A 22,897-nucleotide genomic window follows, 5' to 3' on the forward strand; every position below is an offset into this window, starting at 1 on the left:
CAAATGCCGCAACTAAAGATCCTGCATACCGCAACGAAGATCCCACACGCCACAACGAAGATCCCACATGCCACAACTAAGACCTGGCGCAGCCAAATAAATAAATAAATATTTTTGAAAAGACAGAGAGAGAGAAAGAGAGTCCATGATCTCTTCCAGCTCTTACAGCTGGGAAGGGTCAGAGCCAGGACCTGACCTCAGAGGTAAATGACAGTTGTGAGGTCAGAACGTCCAGGAGCAACAGAGGTGTCCCTCAGAAATCAGAGGAAAATGTCAGGAAAGTAGAAGAAAACAGAGAGAGATGCAGCAGTGACCATTTCAAACAGAAAACCCACAGGAGGGTGCTAAAACAACAAGGAAATCTTCAGGGCCTAGATCATTTGCCTCTGCAGTCACCAGCACCCCTAAGTCTTTATGACATCACTGTAGGGGAGCAAAATTTGCCACCCTAAAATATGTCTCTTTGGCATATCAATTGTTTTAAGCTGGTCATTTTCTGAGGAACAGCAGACATAGGAAGGGATCTGAAAACGAAATAGCAGTTGCCCTTTTGTAAGAAATATCTCCATTTGTAAGGGAAATTTCCATTTGAAGGGTGTCTCCCTCTCTGTACCTGGAAGAGGAGGATGACTAAATCTCCAGAAACTTCTATCAATGGAGAAGTCATCGACTTAAATCTTCATCACAATCACCGTCCTTTACCGCACTTTTCCTAGTATTGCCCCATAACTGACATCTTCTTTTGTCTTTAGCTGAAGATGGTATATAAGGTGAGGGCTTTGGCCGTTTTGGCAAGCTGCTTAGTTTTTCCTGGTCTCTCCCATGCATATATGCTACTTAACTTTGTTTGATTTTCTGCGGTCACTCTCTATCACATCAATTTAATTCTTATATCAGCCAGAAGAATTTAGAAGGGGAGAGGAATACTTCTTCCTCTCCAACATCATCACGCAGCAACACACAACACACATCAGCCAGCCTGTCACCTTCACTTAAAAAGAGAAACAGTAACTTCCCAAACTAGGGAGGGGCAACAGGGATGGAAAGAAATGGGTGCATTAATTTGCCAGAGATTCAGCGACTGAATCAATGGAACCAGGTGATTAATTTTGTGGGGAGGTGAGGAAAGGGTGGGAACAGTCAGATTAATTCCCAGGCTTCAGGCACAGGCAACCAGATGGATACTGCCACCATTTTCTTTTTTTTTTTGCATTTTTAAAAATTGAGTTATAATTGACATATATTAGTTTCAGGTATACAACATAATGATTTGATATTTGTATATATTATGAAATGATCACAATAATAAGTCTAGTTAACACCCATCACCATGTTACCAAACACAAGTTCATATGCCCAACGCACAGTGAGGCCAAACAATCTGAAACATCGGAGTCTAGAGCAGAGAAAGGTTTATTGCAGGGCCAAGCAAGGAGAACGAGTGGTTCATGCTCAAACACCCTGAACTCCCCAGCAGTTTTCAGGGAGAAGTATTTATAGGCAAAATTTGGGGTGATGGCTGCAGGGTGTGTAACTTTCTTCTGATCGGTTGGTGGTGAGGTAACAGGGCGGTGCTCCAGGAATCCTATGCTCAGCCTGGAGTTACCATCCTCCCCCTGGGTGGGGGCCTTAGTTCTTGCAGAAGAACTCAGAGATATACGGCTAAGTGTATCCCTTGAGGAGGAACCAGGACTCTGCTGCACTGTTGTCTCCTTATTCCTCCTCCTTTGTTTCTGCATTCCCTCCCTTCCCTGCTTAGCAACTGTTTGAAGCTGCCCTTGGGAACTCAGAGAAGGTCAAGGAGGCTGAAGCCTTTTTCCTGCGAATAAGAAACGCGGGACACGGAAAAGATTTGTACCAGGGAGGGCCCCGCAGAGTCTTGCTCCGTTTCAACCAAACATAGAGTATTTTTTTTTCCCTTGAGATGAGAACTTTTAAGATCTACTCTCTTAGCAACTTTCAAATATACAATACAGTATTACAAATTATAGTCACCATTTTCTAAGACATAGAATGTTGGAAGACAAAGACAGGTGAAGACAAAGGCCAGACCTCACTGGGAAGTGGAGATATCAAGTCTGCACAACACAGTCGAGGAGTCTGTCTATGAAAGAGAGAAAGCAAAGACAGGGTACAAGTGGATATAGGGTTAAGAGAGGGTTCTGAGTTTGGGTTGTGTGCATTTGTTTGTTGCTGCTGCTGTTGTGGTAGTTGCCCATGTGAGAGGTTTACCTGTGTTTATGTACTGACGGACATTCAACAAGAAGGAAACGAAAAACCTGATTAAAAAATGAGCCAAAGACCTTGACAGACATCTCACTAAAGAAGACATACAGATGGCAAACAAACATAAGAAAAGATGTTTCACATCACATGTCATGAGGGAAATGCAAACTAAAACAATGAGATAGCACTACACACCTATTAGAATTGCCCAAATCCACAACACTGACAATACCAAGCACTGGAGAGGCTGTGGAGCAACAGGAACTCTCACTCACCGCTGGTGGGAATGCAAAATCGGAGAGCCATTTTGGAAGACAGTTTGGTAGCTTTTTTACAAAACTAAACATACTTTCACCATACAATCCAGCAATCACATTCCCTGGTATTTACCCAAAGGAGATAGAAACTTATGTCCACCCAAAAGTCTGCACCCAGATGTTTATAGCGACTTTATTTATACTTACCAAATCTTGGAAGCAACTATGGTGTCCTTCAGTAGGTGACCGGCTAAACAAGCTGTGATACATCCAGACAATGGAATATTACTCAGTGCTAAAAAGAAATGAGCTAGCAAGCCATGAGGAGACATGGAGAAACCTTAAGTGCATATTACTAACTGAAAGAAACCAATCTGAAAAGGCTACATGCTGTATGATTCCAATGATACCACATCCAGAAAAGGCAAAACTATGGAGGCAATAAAAAGATCGGCGGTTGTGGGGTGGGGGTGGGGAGAGATAAGCAGGCAGAGCACAGAGAATTTTCAGGGCAGCGAAAATACTCTGTATGAGATTATAATGATACATTCATGTCATCATACACTTGTTCAAATGCACAGAATGTACAAGAGTGAACTCTAAGGTAAACTATATACCTTGGGTGATAATGATGTGTCAATGTAGGTTCACCTTCAGTTTAAAAAAAAAAAAAGTGAGTGATGTTAATGAGAGAAACTATGCATGTGTCAGGGGCAGGAGTGTTAGGTAGCTAGTCAGACATGAGAGGGTCCTGCCCCATCCTGGACGGTTTGCCTTTCCCTCCCCTACCTGGACACTGGTGGTTGCAGCATGCCCAGAGATCCTCCCTCTCGTGGTCAAGGACCACTGCTAGGTTTCCAGCCGTACCAGGACCAAGCAAGACAAAACCGCCAGCACAGGTTGACGCAGGCGCACCAAGACCTACAAGGTGACTCGAGGTACCCCAGGGTTCATTACGCCTCACTTGTAATAACTTAGCATTGCGGCTTTTGCTTCCCCGCCCCACCCCATGGGTTCTGCTTGGGTGCTTATGGGTAAGTGCCTGCATACTAGCAGGAAAGTTATATAACCTAAAGCTGTCAATCAACTTGACAATCAAATGACATAGGACACACCCAACCCTGTCCCATTGCAGGGCTGCTCTGGTTTCCAGGTAGCCCACTCTCATCCTTTCTTGGGAGTGTACTTTCGCTCTGCTTAATAAAACTCTTGCTACTTAAAACTGCTCTATGCCTCCTGACTGAATTCTTTCCCTTGAGAAGGGCAAGAACCGAGGAAATCGCCATTCCACGAAATCTCTATACCCTCCTCTCAATTTTGTTGTTGAAGAAGAGACTATGCCATCTCAAAACACGTCTCTTTGGCTTAAGGATTATCTCGAACTGATTATTTTTAAGAAGGAGCACACAAAATAAGTGCTAAAAACCAAGAGGTTACCCTCTTGGAAGAAACATTTGCATTTATAAGAGAAACCTCTGCGTCTCCCTCTCTGTATCAGGAAGAGCAAGTTGACTAAATCTCTAGAAACTTTTATCGATGGAGAAGGCAAGGCATGAACTTAAGTCTGCATAACAAGCAGACCTTTGTTTACTGTGCTTTTCTCAATAACCTCCCTCAACTGTCCCCCCAGCCCTCACCCCACTCTCCAACATCTTCTTCTGTCTTCAGCTGGAGATGGTATTTAAGGCGATGGTTTGGGCCATTTTGGAAAGTTACTCAGTTTCCCTGGCTTGCTCTCATGTATGCAGGAGATATACATGTTATTAAACTTCTGTTTTTCTCCTGCTACTCTGTCCTTTTATGATAGGGAGGTCTCAGCCAAGAACCTGGAAGGATAGAGGAAAGATTTTTTTTCTTCCCCATGCTATAAACTTAAAACTGCTGTAAAAAAAAAAAATTAAGTCCTTTTTAAAGGACTTACTGTGTGTAGGTTATATGCAAATACTACACCATTTTATATAAGGCAATCGAGCATCCGCAGATTGTGGTTATCTGCAGGGAGTCCTGGAACCAATCGCCCACAGATACTGAGAGATGACTGTAATCATTTTCCTCTTTTCTTTCCCTGTGAGCCTCAGCTGGTCTCTGCCCTAGTCCTCTGAGACCACCACTCCCCTCCCAGGTCTCATCACAGGTTCTCAATTCTTTCTTTTTGACCACTCTACAGATTTAATATATAACAGTTTTTGTGAAATGGTGCTGAACTACCCCAGCAGACTTTAAGAACAAGGGAAATCTCTGAAGGTGATTAATGTCATTGGTTGGCATGTCAATGCAAATAAGAGAAATAATGATTTTAGTATGCTGGAACTAGGAAGATAAATCACTGAACACTTCTGATTTTTATCTTTAGACTACTCTACAGCATCACATAATAACAATGCCTTCAGTCAAGTCATGTTCCCTGAGGCAGCAGAAGCCTGACGTGATTTTTAAATAAGAAGACAGAAATATTATTTCTTCACCAAACCTTGACCTAATGCCCCAACCAGCCAGCATATAACATTAATAGAAATCACTTAAAGTAGAAGTCATAAGGTGAAGTTATCCATAGAAAATATTTATTTAGAGTTAAAAATCAAAATATGACATACAAAAATTAACTCAAATATTATTATGGTAAAATCTGCCACATTCAGAGTAAGAGCCCTCCATGTAAAGCAGCATTTTGTTAAGCCATCTACTTATCTCAGATTTTATGGACCCACACTGAGAAAATACAGTTTATTTGGTCAGTATATGGGCAGTTTTTAGTTCTTTCCCTCAACCAATGCTATTTAAAAGTGGGTTCCCCTTTTCATTCTTGCACTCCAGGGTTTTGCCCACAGCATTCTACATCAGACACTGGTGAGTCACATACACATATGCATACACCTGGTACCCTTCAGGAAAGGTTTTTTTTAATGAGATTCTCCTATCTTAGTGCATTAAAATTGTCTCACCTGCTCTTCTTTTGACCTCTCCTTATCCTCCCTCCCCTCACATGGACATAGGAACTTTGTGTTCTATATATATGGGTCAATATGGTTCTATTAATGCATTTAAAGGGACGTATGCTAATACCGCTTTGAGAAGACGTGAAACCAAGCAGGACCCTGCATGGCCTTCCTGGTGACAGACCCCCCCTCCGTGTCCCCCACTTCTTGTTTGGAAAAAAAGCTTTAGTCTCGCCGGCCTTCCCCTGAGTTCCAAAGAGCAAATTTAAGCAGTTAATAATTAGAGAAGTGACAGAACGCAGAAACAAAGTCAAAGCAATCAAGCAAAAAGTTACGATAGCTTACACAATACTTCAGCCATAAAACAGAGTCAAAGGACTCCTAGTTCCTCCTCAAGGGATACAGATAACAATCTGACACATATCTTTGAGTTGGTTTACAGAAACCAGAGCCCCACCAGATGGAAACTGCTGACCATAAGCATGCAGACCTCAGATTGGTTGGAACCAGAAGACTGATGCTTAAGATTCTCAAAACATCACCCTGTTACCTCACCAACAACCAATCAGAAGAATGTCCACAAGCTGATCACACACCTTGCAACCCTCACCCCTAATGTTGCATTTAAAAACCCTTGCCCAACCCTACTGTGAACTGCGTACGTGAGGGATCTAGGTTACGCGCTCCTTGTGAGAATCTAATGCCTGATGATCTGAAGTGGGGCTGAGGCAGTGATGCTAGTGCTGGGGAGTGGCTGCAAATACAGATTATCATTAGCAGAGAGGTTTGACTGCACAGAGACCATAATAAATCAACTGCTTGCAGACTCGTATCAAAACCCTACCAGTGAGTGGCAAGTGACAGTTAAGCTGCATCCTACAGAGGAGACTGGACAGAAGCAACACACTTCGGGTGTCACTGTCTCCCATCACTCCCAGATGGGACCATCTAGTTGCAGGAAAACAAGCTCAGGGCTCCCACTGATTCTGCATTAGGGTGAGTTGTATAACTAATTCATTATATATGACAATGTAATAATAACATAAATAAAGTGTACAATAAATGTAAAAAATAAATAAATAAATAAGTAAGTAAGTAAGTAAAATAAAAACGCTTGCCCAAAAGCCATCAAGGAGTATGGGTCTTTTGAGCTTTAGCTGCCCATTCTCCCTGCAAATAAATGCTGTACTTCCCTTCACCACAACCCAGTGTCTGTAGATTGACTTTACCACACATCGAGTTTGGCTCGATAACAAAAGGGGTCAGTTCACCCCACTGTCAGTTGTAGTTTCCTTCAAAGCTTTGTCTCTGGTGACAAAGAAATCCTACATGGCCAACTCAGATCGTACCTCATACCAATGAATCCCAAACACTTAAACCCACACTTTAAGTCCCTTCTCTGAGTTCCTATTAGGCTTATATTCAGAACAATATAGGTGTGTATTTAATTGCCATTTATATTTATTTGATCTCCCCAAGAAATCCATAAGCTTCGAAGACAGGAATCATGATTTAGATCAAATGAGATCATGGATATGTAAGGCAACTAAGAAGTGTTGAAGGGGAGCAGAATTTGCCACCCCAAAACATACCTCTTTGGCATGAGGATTATTTTAGATTTTAGGTTGATTATTTTTAAGGAACAGCAGATTAGAAAAAGCTCAGAAAACAGAGAAGTTACTCTTTTGTAAGAGACATTTACATTTACAGGAGAAACCTCCATTTGAGAGGGTGTCTCCCTCTCTGTACCAGGAAGATGTCATGACTAAATCTCTAGAAACTCTTATCAGTGGAGAAGTCAAAACTTACATCTGTATAACAACGTTACCCTTGTTTACCGTGCTTTGCCTGGTAACCTCCCATAACTGGCTTCCCTCCCCCGACAACGACATCTTTTGACTTTAGCTGGAGATGGTATTTAGGGTGATGACTTGGGCCATTTTGGCGAGTTACTCAGTTTTCCTGGGTCTCTCTCATGTATACAGGAGGTATACATGTTATTAAACCTCTCTCTTTCTCCTGTTAATCTGTCTTTTCATTACAGAGGGATCTTAGCCAAGAACCTAGGAGGTAAAAGGGAAAAATAATTTTTCTTCCCCTATGGTGTTCTGCAAATTTAAAGTTGTTAGTTTTATGATTTCATATCTCACCACTGTTAGTTTTATGATTTCACATCTTACATGATATGATTTTTCACATGGTATGATTTCATACGATACATGTAGCAGATGTTCAATAAATAGAAGTTGATTTATGTTTTTCAAAACCTCCAGGGGGTATCTAGCAAAGAAATGAAATTTAATCAAATATCTTTTATACATGCTAATGTATAACAGTTATTCCAGCAGTTATTCCAAATATAAACTTCAGTGGAACTCAAATGACTCAGTACCAGTCCATTCTGAGGTTGATGATGCCAACGTGGTACAGAACAGATGGCTAAGAATGGTTTAAAAATATTAATATATGTATATACATATATATTATATATGATAGAAATAGCTATAGGCTGATAGAGTTCTTGAAGAAGAAAAACAATCTTCAAGGTGATTATATGCATTAATCTTAAAGTAATTTTAATGAAATTCTTAAATAAAAGCATAATGTTGAAGAGATTTTCCTCTCTAATATATTCAGAAATTATACGTAATATCTTAATAAAACATAAGATTAAAACGTCTCCAGTCTCCTCACTGGTCTAGAGCAAGACATGGTTCCTTAAATTATAACCACGTGACGAGTGAATGTGAAAAACAAAAATTATTATCAATAATTCATGCGGTTAACCTGGAAGAAATAGGCTGCAATTTAAGGGAAGTTCCTAAAACTTTTCTTTCTGGCAACTGTCACTTCACTAGAAACACAGACATTAAATAAATCAATGCACTAATAAATGTTAACTATCCACTGACTCATTATTTATACTGTATTTATGAGAACAACTTTGATTTGGCTCCTGATAAAAATATAATAATGGCATTGAAATAAGAAGTAAAGAAGAGACCCATGTTAAGGTGGGAGAAGTGGTAAAGCCAGAAAAACTAAGGATAGTTAGGAAACCCTCAGTTTCTGGCAGCCAAGCAAGCTGGTATGATAAAACAAATCATACCAGTTTGTCAGGATTAACAAACTTGCGTAGCTATTTAAAATGTTGGCGAAAGAAAAAAATGTCAAGCTATTTGGGCCCCAGACATGCTATAAAGCATGTCAGTCTGGTGGGGCAGTTTACCATGTCCTCTTATCAAAAAGCATAAGGCTGGGGTGGAGGTAATAAGAGTAAAATCCTGTTTACTGGATATGAACAGAGAGACTGTGCTCTGATTTTCTAACTCATCTTTTTCTGTTTCCCACTTTCCTACTCTTCGAGGGAACGGATCAGAAACCAGAATAATATTTAGAAGTCAACCAGTCTCATAATGGTCTAGCTTTTGGCTGTGGGTAAACTCCCTCCAGCAAGGAATTCTCCCTGGTCACATCCAAAACTCGGCTCTGTTGGAGGGCCTAAGTGCTTTCTTTCAGCCAATGAATTTCCAGGACAGGGTCTCCGCAGCCCACAGGCCTGATCAGATCTGCTTGACAAGACTGTGGCCGATAATAAGTGGCAAAGGCAACAGTGTCCAATGTTATCCAAAGATAGAGACCACAAACAAGAAAGGCGGCCCAAATGTGTCACCATCGTGGCAGCACACTCAAGGACAAGGGCAAGAGTAGTGTCCACACTTATTTCAAAAGAATTCCCAATGACCTTTCTGAATTACTTGTTTTGCTGGATGTCATTTTACCAAAGGTTGCTTAAAAACAGCTGTCAGGATTGGGGTCTTATGACATTTGCTGTAATAAGATTTAGCCCGTAGAGAGTTGTGAAACCTGGATCTGTTATAGAAATTATATTTGGCTCCTTGAGTAGTTGCATGAGACTCTCTTATGAGCCAGATTTAAGCATTAAACGATAGGGCTGGTTCTGGAATGTGGCTAGGGCACCAGCCATAAAAGCATCTTTGTCCCAACTGAAAGCTACTACACTGGGCATATATGCAGGACTAGGAACAGCAATCCCCCAGGTGCCTGCCTCACACTCACTCTTTTGAAGAGAAATTAGCAAGAAGAGATCTCAATGCAGGAGAGTTGCCACAGTTCTTTGATAGATAGTGTGCATTCTCTCTTCATGATTAATCTTAGGCATGGCACACAGTAGTAACAGTAGCTGACATTCACTGGGCACTCACTATGCACCAGGCATGTGCTAAGCCTTCTACGTGGATGATCTCACTCAGTCCTCGTCACAAAACAGCGAAGTAGGTACTGTTTGTATCCCTATCTATGATTCACTGCAACGATGGCTTTTAACTCTATACCCCCATTCCTGTATCCATGCTCTTTGCTGTGGGACCTTTCACTAAAAAGGCAGCGTCTATTTCCCTGCTCTGTCATTCTGGACTGGCCTTGTGGCTTGCTTTGGTGAACAGAATGCAGACATGACACTATGCCAGTCCTGAGCCTGGGCCTCAGGAAGCCTCACGTGTCTCCGTCTGCTCACTTGCACCTCTGCCATCGCTATGAGAACGTGCCCAGGCTAGAGGCTGAAGGAAGTACAATACTCGGAGTAGAGCCAAGTCATCCTGGCCACCTCTGCTGAAGCCAGCCTAGACCAGCCAACCCCCAGACATTAGACAAACCACGCGAAAATAAGCAGAGCTGCCCAGGGGAACCACCAACCCACTCCAGGTGCATCAACATCAACTGCTAATTGGTGAAGGCCACTGAAGTTTTGTGGCTGAGTGTTACACAGCATTACTATAGCAGCAAAACCTTGTGTACCATTCATAAACAGGAAGATAGAGAAACAAAGAGGTTAATTTGCCCCAAATGATAAGAACACAACTGGGCTATGAGATGCTAATGCAAGTTTTCAGAAAATCAGATGTAATTTCTTAATAAGGTCAATATTTTATAACTGTATTTTAAAAGCCCTTTAAAACTCACATCAGTTTGTTTTGCCTTAATTCAGACGGATCTTCTGCAAAGACCCAGAGAAACTGATTGATATAATAGCTGACACCATTGCCTAGGCAAACGGAAACAGGGACACTTGATAGCCAGATAGAATATCCTTTACTTTGCATGACTTGTGTTGAAGGGAGCTTTATCTTTATCAGTACAATGGCTATACTGAGAGCAACTCTTGTAACAGCATCTGTAAGGAACCAAGAACCCCTCGGTATAAAGGCATTGCTATGATGCATGACACTGACTTTCAAGTGACTTCTGCCACTAACGTTAGAGTTACATCTCATTTATTCAACCACTGAGAAAAACGGTGAGCAAGGGAATTGGAGAACTTGAATATTAATGGAAGTACATCAATTCAATTATCTTGGCTAACTAATGAGGTGAACTCCTAGTGCACAGAGGTTGCAAGTTCAAACTCCACCACTGCAATTGGACCCATGTGGGTACTTAAGTCTTCGGCACCAGCTGCAGCAGTATGGGATGGGAGGAGAAACCCGTTCTTGGGATAAGAATTACTACCAGAATTGCTCATCCAGAGCACTCAGAAAACTGGACGATACTCTAGGTCATCCATGGCATTACTTGGGGACATGAACGATGTCCTTACCATAAAGAGAAAAAGGAATCAGCTACTAGAGTACAGAAGAAATCAGTGAATTGTTTTACACAGTAAATAAAGCTTTAATTCTTCACTTAACAAAATCTCAATCTAAAGTATAATAAAAGATTCGTTCCTCTTTAACTAAATTAACCTTCTGCGTACAGAATGTTTTCATGTATAATAAGAGACCAGTGACTTTATCTTTGATTTGAGTGTTGACAAAAACTCTCTCGTTGACCAACCTTTAGCCAGGTTCATCTAAGCCCTGTGCCAGGCCCGCACAGCCCAGTTTTACCAAGAATCCCGGTAAGTCAGTTTAGGGAGAACCCCCTCCACACTTGATATCTGAGCACCCTCCATATCTGTCAGATTCCTCATCCCCCACCCTTGATATCTGTGCACCCTGGCCTGCCTTCAGAAAAAGTCCCCTGACCTTTGAACGTTTCCTCTTAGTCATTTTCCATCCACTGCCTCCTTCACCCTGCTCCTTGGCCAACCCCCAGCTGTCTCTGCCATGTTCACAGTTGAGCCCGATCTCTCTCACCTACTTGGAAAGTCTTGACATCCTTTGCAATACTCCTGAATAAAGTCTTCCTTATCATTTTAACAAGTATCAGAATATTTTTTTCTTTAATAGGGTTCACCCTACAACAAAAACAGATAATTTGAGAGAACAGCAATAAAATGCCTATTGGCAGAGCTGAGATATATGAATAAAGATAAGTAATTTGGGGAGAGTATCTATAATGAAATAAAATTATGTGGTTTAATAACTTAGCTCAGACAAAATGTTCAAATGGGAACTCCAATTTCCTTGAATTTTCTAGAAACTACAATTCAAAGCATAAAACGGAAAGATCCTTTTCTCCTTTGCATCAACACGATAGAAAATTTTTCTTTGACGTGTATGTTTACATTTCTGCCTCAGTAACCCAAAACAATGGTGAACATTTTAAAGACTGTTTTGATGAAGAAACCTTACAGAGCCTTAGGTCATCATTCCAAACATCAGGGATCACTCCTCAGAATGATATATGTAGGAAATACTGGAAACTGAGTTCAGTGTGTGGACTGAGCCAAAGATGAACCTCAAATGCTGCTCTTAGATGAAATCTCTGATAATCAGCTTGTTTCTTACTGTTTCCCTGTTTCTTCTGAAAATTCTATGAACACAAAAAAATGCAATATCACCTGGTTAGACTCAAACTGATTAAGCTTTCACTCTATTTGTCTTTAAAATATTAGAATGCTACTAGAAGCAAAACCTATTCCAACTGTTCCCTACCTCTAAAATGCTAAGAAATAGGAAATATGTGCCTTTTATTTGTATAAGATCTTAATACATGAATAAGTAACTTCCTGATAAGGGTGAATCAATTATAGGACAAGCCACTAAGAAGTCTCTTCATTATGACTGGTCTCCTCATGCCAGTCATAAAAATGGTGAAGATTCAAGTGTTTTTCAGAGAGAAGCAAGGGAACAGAACACTGACTTAAAGCTAGAGTGTTTGGACTTGAACCCCACCTAAAGCATGTTCAGGCCGTGTGACCTCGGGGAATTTACTTAAACTCTTGGAGCCTCAGTGCCCTCATCTGGAAACATGAGGGCAATAATAGCAATTACAGGGCCACCGCGAGGACTAAATGAGTTAACGCATCGAAAGCTCTTATAGAATGCGTACCAGACATCCAACTAAATATCAGTAAAAGTTAGCTACCTTATTATCATCATCAGATTTTTAAAACATTATATAGCCATCGTTGGGATCTTCATGTGCCTACTGTGGACACTGATATCTATCTGGGGCATTTACTCATACGTTACAGATATAAATTATCATTAATAATTTAAAAATGGAAGAGAAAAACAAGTACCAACTTTAGACATCCCTCCCCACGTACACACATACCCCTAAATCTCTCTCCTGTCATTTAGGTCATGAGCCTACAGATCAGGGTTTGTCACAGTAGGATGAGAGCCATCATCTCTATTTACAGTGACAATACACCATGGATTCTCTGAGAGAGTTCTACTTTCATACCCTTCATATAACTTTCCACAAAAGCAACCTGTTAAATGATTAGCTAATATGCTGTATTTTTAAACTATGCATGATCTTCTAACTAAGATTGCAAAACTTAAAAAGTTCTCTGACAGACACGGTCATGACTTTGGGTCTGAAAACTGGAGAGAAAATGTTAGTGTAAAAGCCACAAAATGGTATCCCAGGGACATATTCAGTTTGGCCTCCAAAGTATTGGCCAAGATTTAAAATGTAGGATATTTCACATACAAGTCCGTATTTCTGACTTCTCTCAAAAAACAAAAAACAGAAACCGAGCAACCCTCGGCAGGCATCCGGCATGAAAAGAGCCTGAGCTGAATCCTGAATATCACATCCATTCCTATTCATCACTACTGGGTCCCAGACACCGAGGCCCAGGGTCAGCTGTCACTCATCACTGCACCTGCCCTGGCTTTTGCTGACACCCAGCCAGCTTTACTCCTGTACGTTATTTAATGTTCCTCACTGGCTGTGAGGGTATTTGAGCTCGGAACCCCTGACTTTCGCCTTGACTCAGTCCTTTGCACCTTTCAGGCACTGAACATCCTTGACTTGCAGACTCCACACCAGCTGGTCCCTGAGCCAATGAGAACCAAGCCTCCAAGGTGCTTACCTCAGAGTACAGTCTAGAATTTGTTTCCTCCTCTAAGCTGGTATCCCAGAGAATCTGAAACATCCTCACCAAGTACTAGCTTGACTCCAACTCCCACCCCTGTTCCCAGGCCATGAATCTCGTGTGGGGTTGCTTGAGTCCTTCCCCTCTCAACACTAGAGCACTCTGAGAAACCCAGTTGGTCAGACACCAACAACTCCACCTTCTCAGGGACCTTCCTGGCTACTAGCACCCACTCACCCAGGGACTGAGCCCTGCCATGCTGAACTCCAGGCAGGGCTTGAACTCTTCAGTTCTTTAGACAGGCACTGTCCAATAGCCACACATGGCAACTGAACACTTGAAATGGGGTTAGTCCGAACTGAGATGTGCTATAATAATATGCATGGGGTTTCAAAGACTGAGTGTTAAATAAGGCATACAAACTATTGCATTAATAATTTTACATTAATTACTTGTTGAAATGACAATATTTTGGATATATTTGGTTAAGCAAAATATATTATTAGAATTAATTTCACCTGTTTCCTTTTACTTTTTAAATAAGGCTAGTAGAAAATGTAAAATTACATACATGGCTCATACCGAGTTCTACTGGATAGTGCTACTTTAGGTAACAAAGACAACCACCGTCCAAAGAGTTCTGCAACTCCCTACTCTCACTCCACTGGCCTGTCCCTCTGATTCAAGTAAAGTCTGCAGCCAGTCCCACATGGATTAAGGCCCTGGCTCACTATCTGATAGGCACGAGATTGTTCCATGTGGCCTCTTTAGGTGGCTTTCTGTGGAAGGATTCTCCTTTTTCTACATGCTATTCTTCCCGTTTCTAATTAAATTTGTAAAACTCCCATTGTTATGTGTGAGTGAATAAATATGACTGTACATGAATGTGGCTGTGTGCACGTGCAGACTCGCATGTGGGAAGTCACAAGGAAATAGTAATGTAAAATTATGTGTTTTCCCCAATGAAAAAGGAAGAGAGGTATTTTGGGGGAGTGAGGGAGGATGCCTTCACCGCTACGAAGGAAACCCCAAAGTGAACTGCTCCTCCCACCCTCTCTATAACAAAGGGTGCCAACCAGAGGCAGTTGGGCCAACTTGCCATTAAGAGGCTGCAGAGGGCTTCCCTGGTGGCTCAGTGGTTAACAATCCACCTGCCAATGCAGGGGACATGGGTCTGAGCCCTGGTTTGGGAAGATCCCACATGCCGTGCAGCAATGAAGCCCGTGTGCCACAACTACTGAGCCTGCACTCTAGAGCCCACGAGCCACAACTACTGAGCCTGCGAGCCACAACTACTGAGCCCGCGTGCTACAACTACTGAAGCCCGCACACCTAGAGCCCGTGCTCCACAACAAGAGAAGCCACCCCAAGGAGAAGCCCACACATTGCATCGAAGAGTAGCGCCCGCTCGCTGCAACTAGAGAAAGCCTGCACACAGCAACGAAGACCCGACGCAGCCCCCCAAAATAAATTTATTAAAAAAAAAGAGGCTGTAAAAACAGAAATACTGAGGAGAAGCACAAAGTCTCTTAGAGGAACCCAGGTATCAGTTTTCAAAGGAAAACTAAATAGCTCAGAGGAAAAAAACAACAACAAAAAAAGCAGAACTAAAAAGCAGCCTGAAGGCCCTCACACCCGGGGTTTGGCACAGTCCACTTAAAGCAATTTGAATCGGGGAAATTTTCTATGATCTGAAAATTGAAGCGATTACTTGCACTAATGCAACAGGCTTTAGCAAACGATGTACTGCTGCCCTGAGTCAAATGCCTGCCCTGCTCACATGAATTGCCAGAGCTGTTTTTTGGTGGTAACTGCAAACACATGAATGATGCAAAGGCCTTGCTACTCTAAGTGTGGTCCCTAGACCAGCAGTGTCAGCACTGCTTGGGAGCTTGTTATGCAAATTCTTGGGTCCTACCCCAGACCCAGTTAAAATGCAGTGAGATTTTGCATTTTAACCACCAGATCGTTCAGTGATTCCTGTACACATTAAAGTTTGAGAAATACCTGAAGTTTAACCTTCTGACTGTATTCATTTGCTTAACAACTGTTTTTGAAAATAAAACAATGGCACCCACCCCTCTGAGTTAGTGTCTCTGGAATTTGTGCCATTGGGGATATTTTTGTTTTTCTCTTTGGATTGTAGCTAATAATAAAGAATGTTTTTCAAGTAAATCAGTGGTTCCAGGTGGTTCTTGGATGAGAGCCTTGTAACACGGCTATAAAAAGCCACATATTACTCTTATAAGTTTCCAACTTAAGTATTCCCTGAGGCAAATAGCTTCTGCTTAAGGGAGGCAAATAATTTTATGTAAAATAAATGAGTATCTGTGTACCTATCACACTACCTTCACGTCCCACGTACATCAAAATAAGGGGGGAAGTGCCAAAATCAACTTTACTTGTCACAACCTGACACATGAAAAAGGGACTTTCACACCAAAACTGAGACAAACAAATTAATCCACATACCTTTCGTATTACTTAAAATTCTTCTACTGCCAAAAAAAAAATCCTGCTATATAAAAACACCTCCATTACCCCTTAATTGTTTTTATATCCTTCCCAGGGCTTACAATGTTACCACTGTGATTATCTGATAAATTCTCAATCCATTTACTCCGACCAAGGAGTGAAAGAAAACACAATGGGAATACTCAGTATTTTGAAATAAGACATTAATTCTTCAGTGGAATTATTTACAAGAAGAGTACTTACAGGTTCAAATATAAAGTCTCGAACTTGGCATAAAATTCTCCAAAGTATCAAAAGACAGAAAAAAATCCAAGTAAATGTGCTTAGATGTATGGCATTCCGAAGCAAACCTCAGCACATAATACATAGTTGTAATACATATCAACACATAATACCAACCAGTGGAATTATCATGGCTTAACAGACTTTTTTATTTCTTTGCCTTTAAATTCAATGTTTAATGACCACCTGCACCCAAGGTGCTTACATATTCATATCTGACTGACTACGATGGATTGTTATTAGCGAAGGGAAGCAAAATATACCATCCCCAAATATGCCCCTTTGGCATATTGATTATTTGGGGCTGATCACTTTTGAGAGGCTGCAGACATAGGAATTGTCCTGAAAACAGTAGAAATCACCCTTTTGTGAGAGAAATGAATGTTTATAAGGGTAAACTCCATTGTAAGGGTGTCTCCCTCTCTGTACCAAGAGGAGGAGCATGACTAAATCTCTAGAAACTCTTAGCAATGGAGACGGCAAGGACTTAAGTCTGCATCACAGCCATGCCCTTATTTACTGCATTTTGTCTGGTGCCCACAACTGGCTTCTCCCAGTGCTCAACATCTTCTTTCGTCTTTAGCTGGACTTGGAATTTAAGGTGGTAGCTTGGGCCACTTCTGGGAGTTACTCAGTTTTCCTGAGTAGAAGAGGTACACATGTTATTAAACTTATTTGGTTTTCTCCTATTAATCTTTTATTACAGGAGGGTCTCAGCCAGGAACCTAGAATAGTAGAGAAAAAAATTCTTTTTCCTCCCCTACATTAGTTAATCATACCTAGATATTGTGCTTCATGCCATTTGTAAAATATAATTCTTCACAAAGAAAATGTACATCAGAAAAAAAAAACCTAGCTAAATTGAAATTTCTATTTTAAAATAGACCCTCTCCTCCAGTGTAGCTGAAACACATGGAGAAGAACACAGCCAAAATGAGGAGACTTTTTAAAATTCATGACCTCCAACTTCACCTAGAGCAGCCATACTACATTTCCTCAGTTTACTCAGTCTCCCACTCCCCTGGACAACCATTTCACTCCTCCTCTCTCCTCCAACCTTCAGCCCCAACCTCTGTCCTAAACTCAAGACTCATACCCTACTACCTCCATGACATCTCCACCTGGAAGTCTGATAACATCTCAAATTCAACATGGCCGAAACTGAACTCCTGATCCTGCCTTCCAAACCTGATCCTCCCCACAGTATTCCTCTTCTCAGTTAATAGCACCTCCGTATTTCCATTTAATCAGACTCAGAGCTCTTACTCTCAGATCCCTCAACAGATCTGTCAGCAAACTGCGCTGGTTCTATCTTTCAGAATGTATTCAGAATGCAACCCCTTCTCAGAGCTTCCACAGCTACCACCTGGTCCAAGCCACCATCATCTCTGGCCTGGTCCCTCTGATAGTCTCCTAATTGGCCTCCCTGCTTCCATTCTTGACCTGATACAATCTCTTCTCAACACAGCAGCCAGGGCGATCCTCTCAACATAAGTCACATCAGGCCTCTGCTAAAAAGCCTGCATTAGCTCCCCACTTGACTCAGAGTAAAAGCCAACATTCTTACAATGTTCTACAAGGATTATAAAATGCCACACCATCCCTGTTATTGCTCTGACCTCAGTGCCTACTTCTCTCACCCTCATTCACCCTGCTCCAGCCACGTGGACCTCCCTGCTCTTCCCTGACCACTCCAGGCACATCCCTGCCTCAGGGATTTTGCACTAACTGTTCCATCTGCTAAGAACACTCTTCCCCCAGATAGATGCCATATCTAATTCTCTCACCTCCTTCAAATCTTTGCCAAATGTCATCTTCACAATGAGGCTTTCCTTGATCATCCTATTTAATCCTACAATCCACCCCCACATATTCATACCTTCCAGCAATCCCGATTTGTCGTCTTTACCCTGATCTCATTCTTCTGTCTTCCAGAGTCTTTATCATCTTCTAATACACTTGTTAATGTATGCACTGTATTGATTTTTTTGTCTACCCTCACCAATAGAATGTCATCTCAATGAGGCCAGGGATCTTTGTTCTCTGTTGTATCCCAAGTGCCTAGAACAGTGTCTAGTATATAACAGATGTTCAACAAATATTTGTTGAGTAAATGAATGAAATTAAACCTCAGCTTTTATTAGTGGATTTATCTGGTTGGGCCATTAACACCACTACGACAATTACAAATAGCCACAGATCGTGGGTACATGGAAGTTGATTACAATGCTCTTTCTATATATATTTAGAAATTTACAAAATAAAAGGATTTCTTTTTAAGCTTATGAAAAAAATTGACAGTGTTTTCTGTGAAATAAATGTCACATCTCTAGTTTTTAGAAGACAGCATAAGGAAAGGGGGAAAAAAATCCCTGCATTTTGTTTGCTTCTAAGCCACTTAATAGTTGTTAAATATGAGAGGGTGTGGAGAAAAGGGAACCCTCCTACACTGTTGGTGGGAATGTAAATTAGTGCAGCCACTATGGAGAACAGTATGGAGGTTCCTTAAAAGACTAAAAATAGAACTACCATATGATCCAGCAATCCCACTCCTGGGCATATATCCAAACTCTAATTCAAAAAGATACATGCAACCCAATGTTCATAATAGCACTATTTACAACAGTCGAGACATGGAAGCAACCCTAGTGTCCATCAACGAATGAATGAATAAAGAAGATGTGGTGTACACACACACACACACACACACACACATATATACACATGATGGAATACTACTCAGACATAAAAAAGAATGAAATAATGCCATTTGCAGCAACATGGATGGACCTAGAGATTATCATACTAAGTGAACTAAGTCAGACAGAGAAAGACAAATACCATATGATATCACTTATATGTGGAATCCAAAAAAAATTATACAAATCAACTTATTTACAAAACAGAAATAGACTCACAGACATAGAAAACAAACTTATGTTTACCAAAGGGAAAAGGGGAGAGGGATAAATTAGGAGTTTAGGGATAAATTAGGGATAAATTAGAGGGATAAATTAGGAGTGTGTATATATTAGATACACACGAATATATATATAAAATAGATAAACAACAAGGTCCTACTGTATAGCACAGGGAATTATACTCAATATCTCGTAATAACCTATGATGGAAAAGAATCTGAAAAAGAATAGATATATATGTATGCATAACTGAATCACTCTGCTGTATACCCAAAACTAATACACTGTAAATCAACTATACTTCAATAAAAAAATTGTTTTCAACCCAATCAAAAAATGGGCAGAAGACCTAAATCGACATTTCTCCACAGATGGCCGATAGGCACATGAAAAGATGCTCAACATCACTAATTATTACATTATACTATATATATTATATATATAACTATTATACACATAACTGTATCACTTTGCTGTACACCAGAAACTAACACAACATTGTAAATCAACTATACTTCAATTTTTTTTTTTTTTTTTGTGGTACACGGGCCTCTCACTGTTGTGGCCTCTCCCGTTGCGGAGCACAGGCTCCGGACGCGCAGGCTCAGCGGCCATGGCTCACGGGCCCAGCCGCTCCGCGGCACGTGGGACCTTCCCGGACCGGGGCACGAACCCGCGTCCCCTGCATCGGCAGGCGGACTCTCAACCACTGCGCCACCAGGGAAGCCCAACTATACTTCAATTTTTAAAAAAGTTGCTTATTTTGAAGAACAAAAAATAAATAAATAAAATTGGCAAAAAAAGAAGTTGTTAAATATATTACAAATCACTTCATCACTGGATCTCCAGCTTCCTCATCTGTAAAACAAAGAAATCTGACTAGAAATCTCTACCTTTTGTAATTACAATAGTTCAAACATCCAATCCTAAAATTATTTAGGTCCTCTTTTTTCCTAAGCATTGACCTAACACATTTAATCTCTACAGGAGAAATTCTGACTCTTAAAGGCATGATTTCATGCTGTTTTCTCATTTCTAAATTTTCTTAATTTTCATGATAACATTCTACATTTGAGTTTGAGTTTTCAATTAATATGGTACTGCAGGAATTCCTCTTTGAAGCAAAGCTGTTCTCTAGATTCGTCACTGGAAGAGCTAGAAGGCTGATATTGGCCTGCTGACCATATCCATGTCAGATCTGGTTAACCGCCCTTGTTTTTATCAGCTGGGGAGCAGCGCTTACCACCTCCTTCTTGTCTTCCTGGAAGTGTACATCCACAAACATTTTTCCAACAACATAAGGGAGCGTACTTTCAATAAAGTTGACACACTTGTCCCACTGAGGCAACAAAGTTGTGGTACCCTGGATTACCTGTGGGAGATAATTGATCCAGATTGAACTTCACTTGGATAAAACCAACGACTGAAAAAAAGTTCAAACAACCTGAAGGAAACTGTCTACAAAACACTGCAGGCCCCAACGCAAATACATGTGTCAGATAGTACACCAAAGGTAAAATCGGATGAAGAAAAATATTCTGCTTGTCCCATTATATTTAAAACTAAGTGAAAATATTTTAAGAGTGGATAATAATGTATTCCTCCTTTCCTTCCAATTCTCCCCATTAAACAAAGGATTTGGACAATAGCATAGCTTTTCTGCAGTTAACAGGGATGAGAGGGGATGCTGTCCAAGTGTCCAGATGGTAGTTAACATCTACTGAGAACTAAAGTTCTACCAAGAAAGGTCTAACATCAGTAGGTGATCAAAGCTCCTGCCCAGTGAGGGTTTCCTTGCTCTGGGAAGTACATTCACAAGACAGACCAGGAAAATATGCCCACCATGAACAACCCAGGAAGCATATTTACATTGTGCCATAACAGAACACACTGGTGACCAAGTAAAAAATAGATGTAAATGTTTTTCTCATCTGTCCCAATTAAACCATTTCAAGAAAACACTTACAAACAAGTAAGGAAGCTCCAAAGCAGGACTTGGAGGGCTCAAAGGTTTACTCTTGGGGGATGAAAGCAAAGAAATAAATATCGTTTAAATTGCCCTTGCAGGTTGGGAGTCTGGAGCACTCAAAATGCAAAGTGAAGGCAGACAGCAAGGGACGGAGGCTCTGAGAATGGTGGCTGGAGGCATCCCTTGAACGATGTTAGATCCAGGTTGTTGGTTCAGAGCAAATGGGATTAACAATGAAGTTCATCTATTCTTCCTCTACTTTCTGATAACACAACCACTCTCAGAGGTAAGGAATGAATGAATCTATTTTTAAAACTTCTAGAGAAAGAGATCCTACAATCTTCTTTGGCAATTCAGTATTACATTTAGCACTTTATGCTCAAGAAACATCCCTTCATACCTAACCTCAAATTTTCACAAACTACTTCTTACACCTCTCTATTCTCTTCACAGTGGGGGTAGAAAGCAGCTGAGTACCATCTTTTATGTGATCCATGGGAGTTAAAAATACACAGAGATACATATATATAATCTACCTTTTTTGTAACTTAACCCTTTGATATGACCTCAACATATATAGTTGTTTTATGATGTTCTCTATAAAGCTCAATACTCTAGTGACTTTAAGGGCCAAAATGTATCCAAAATAATTGTGCTACTACTCAAGAGTAATGACCCACTAAGAACTCTACTTATCACTTTCTCTAGTAACTAAAATGTCTGTTAAATGAAATTATAGCTTACAAAATTAGCCATTACTTAACTCCAAATTGAGATAAAATTAACTTAAAACATTTTTTAAAGTCACAAAATTCTTAAAATGTTAAAACAAAAAAAAGCCACAAAATCCTTAAGCCCTGTATTAGTAAGAGAATTACTCAGACAAAAGCCTCTGAAACAAAGAGTAACACCTATGTAAGTTAAGAGGAGAACAAGAGTGGGAGAGGAGCAAAGATCACAGAGCTGGGTGAGGAGGGGGAGAAGAAAAGTGTTTCAGGCAGTTGAGCCACTTCTCAGAAGAGACTAAACTTAGGCCTCTTTGGCCTAGTAGAAATCGGGTAAATTAAAAGACTGAAGATCAAGGTAGAGTTAAAGACAAAACTCTACCCCTAAATTAAAGATGAAACTTTACCATCTAATACTTATATCATGCATATTTTGAATATTCAGAATACTGAAAATGAAAGACAGTTACAAATATATCACTAAGAAATATTAAAATTATAATTACAATGACCCACTTAAAAACACTGGGGGAAAGGGGAATAAACTGATAAGAAGGGGAGAACGAAAACAACATGATGGTCCCAAGTATTGCCCTCAATATATAGCCTCATCAAAGAAGAGCTTGAGTGTACCTTACTGTATGTAAGGTTTACCTCAATAAAAAGAAATAAAGCCAAAAAAAATAGAGTTTGAGATGCAAAACTCCCTCTGTTTAAACAATTGAATTGTTTCATCCAATCCCTGAAGATGATTTTTATTGGATTGGTTAATATACAGACTGTTCCAGCAAGTGAAGTTATCCAGTGATGTAA

General features: G+C 40.6%; 1 protein-coding gene across 1 annotated transcript in view; it reads right to left on the bottom strand.

Annotated features, from left to right (window-relative positions):
• The window catches only part of PHEX (phosphate regulating endopeptidase X-linked), a 198,515-nt gene that overhangs the window by 110,487 nt on the left and 65,131 nt on the right, over positions 1-22,897 (bottom strand). Inside the window, exon 11 of the mRNA XM_060003154.1 lies at positions 20,634-20,762. Coding sequence (XP_059859137.1) covers positions 20,634-20,762 — 129 coding nt within the window. The remainder of the gene's footprint in view (positions 1-20,633; positions 20,763-22,897) is intronic.

Source organism: Delphinus delphis, chromosome X (genome assembly GCF_949987515.2).
Source record: "Delphinus delphis chromosome X, mDelDel1.2, whole genome shotgun sequence".
NCBI lineage: Eukaryota > Metazoa > Chordata > Mammalia > Artiodactyla > Delphinidae > Delphinus > Delphinus delphis.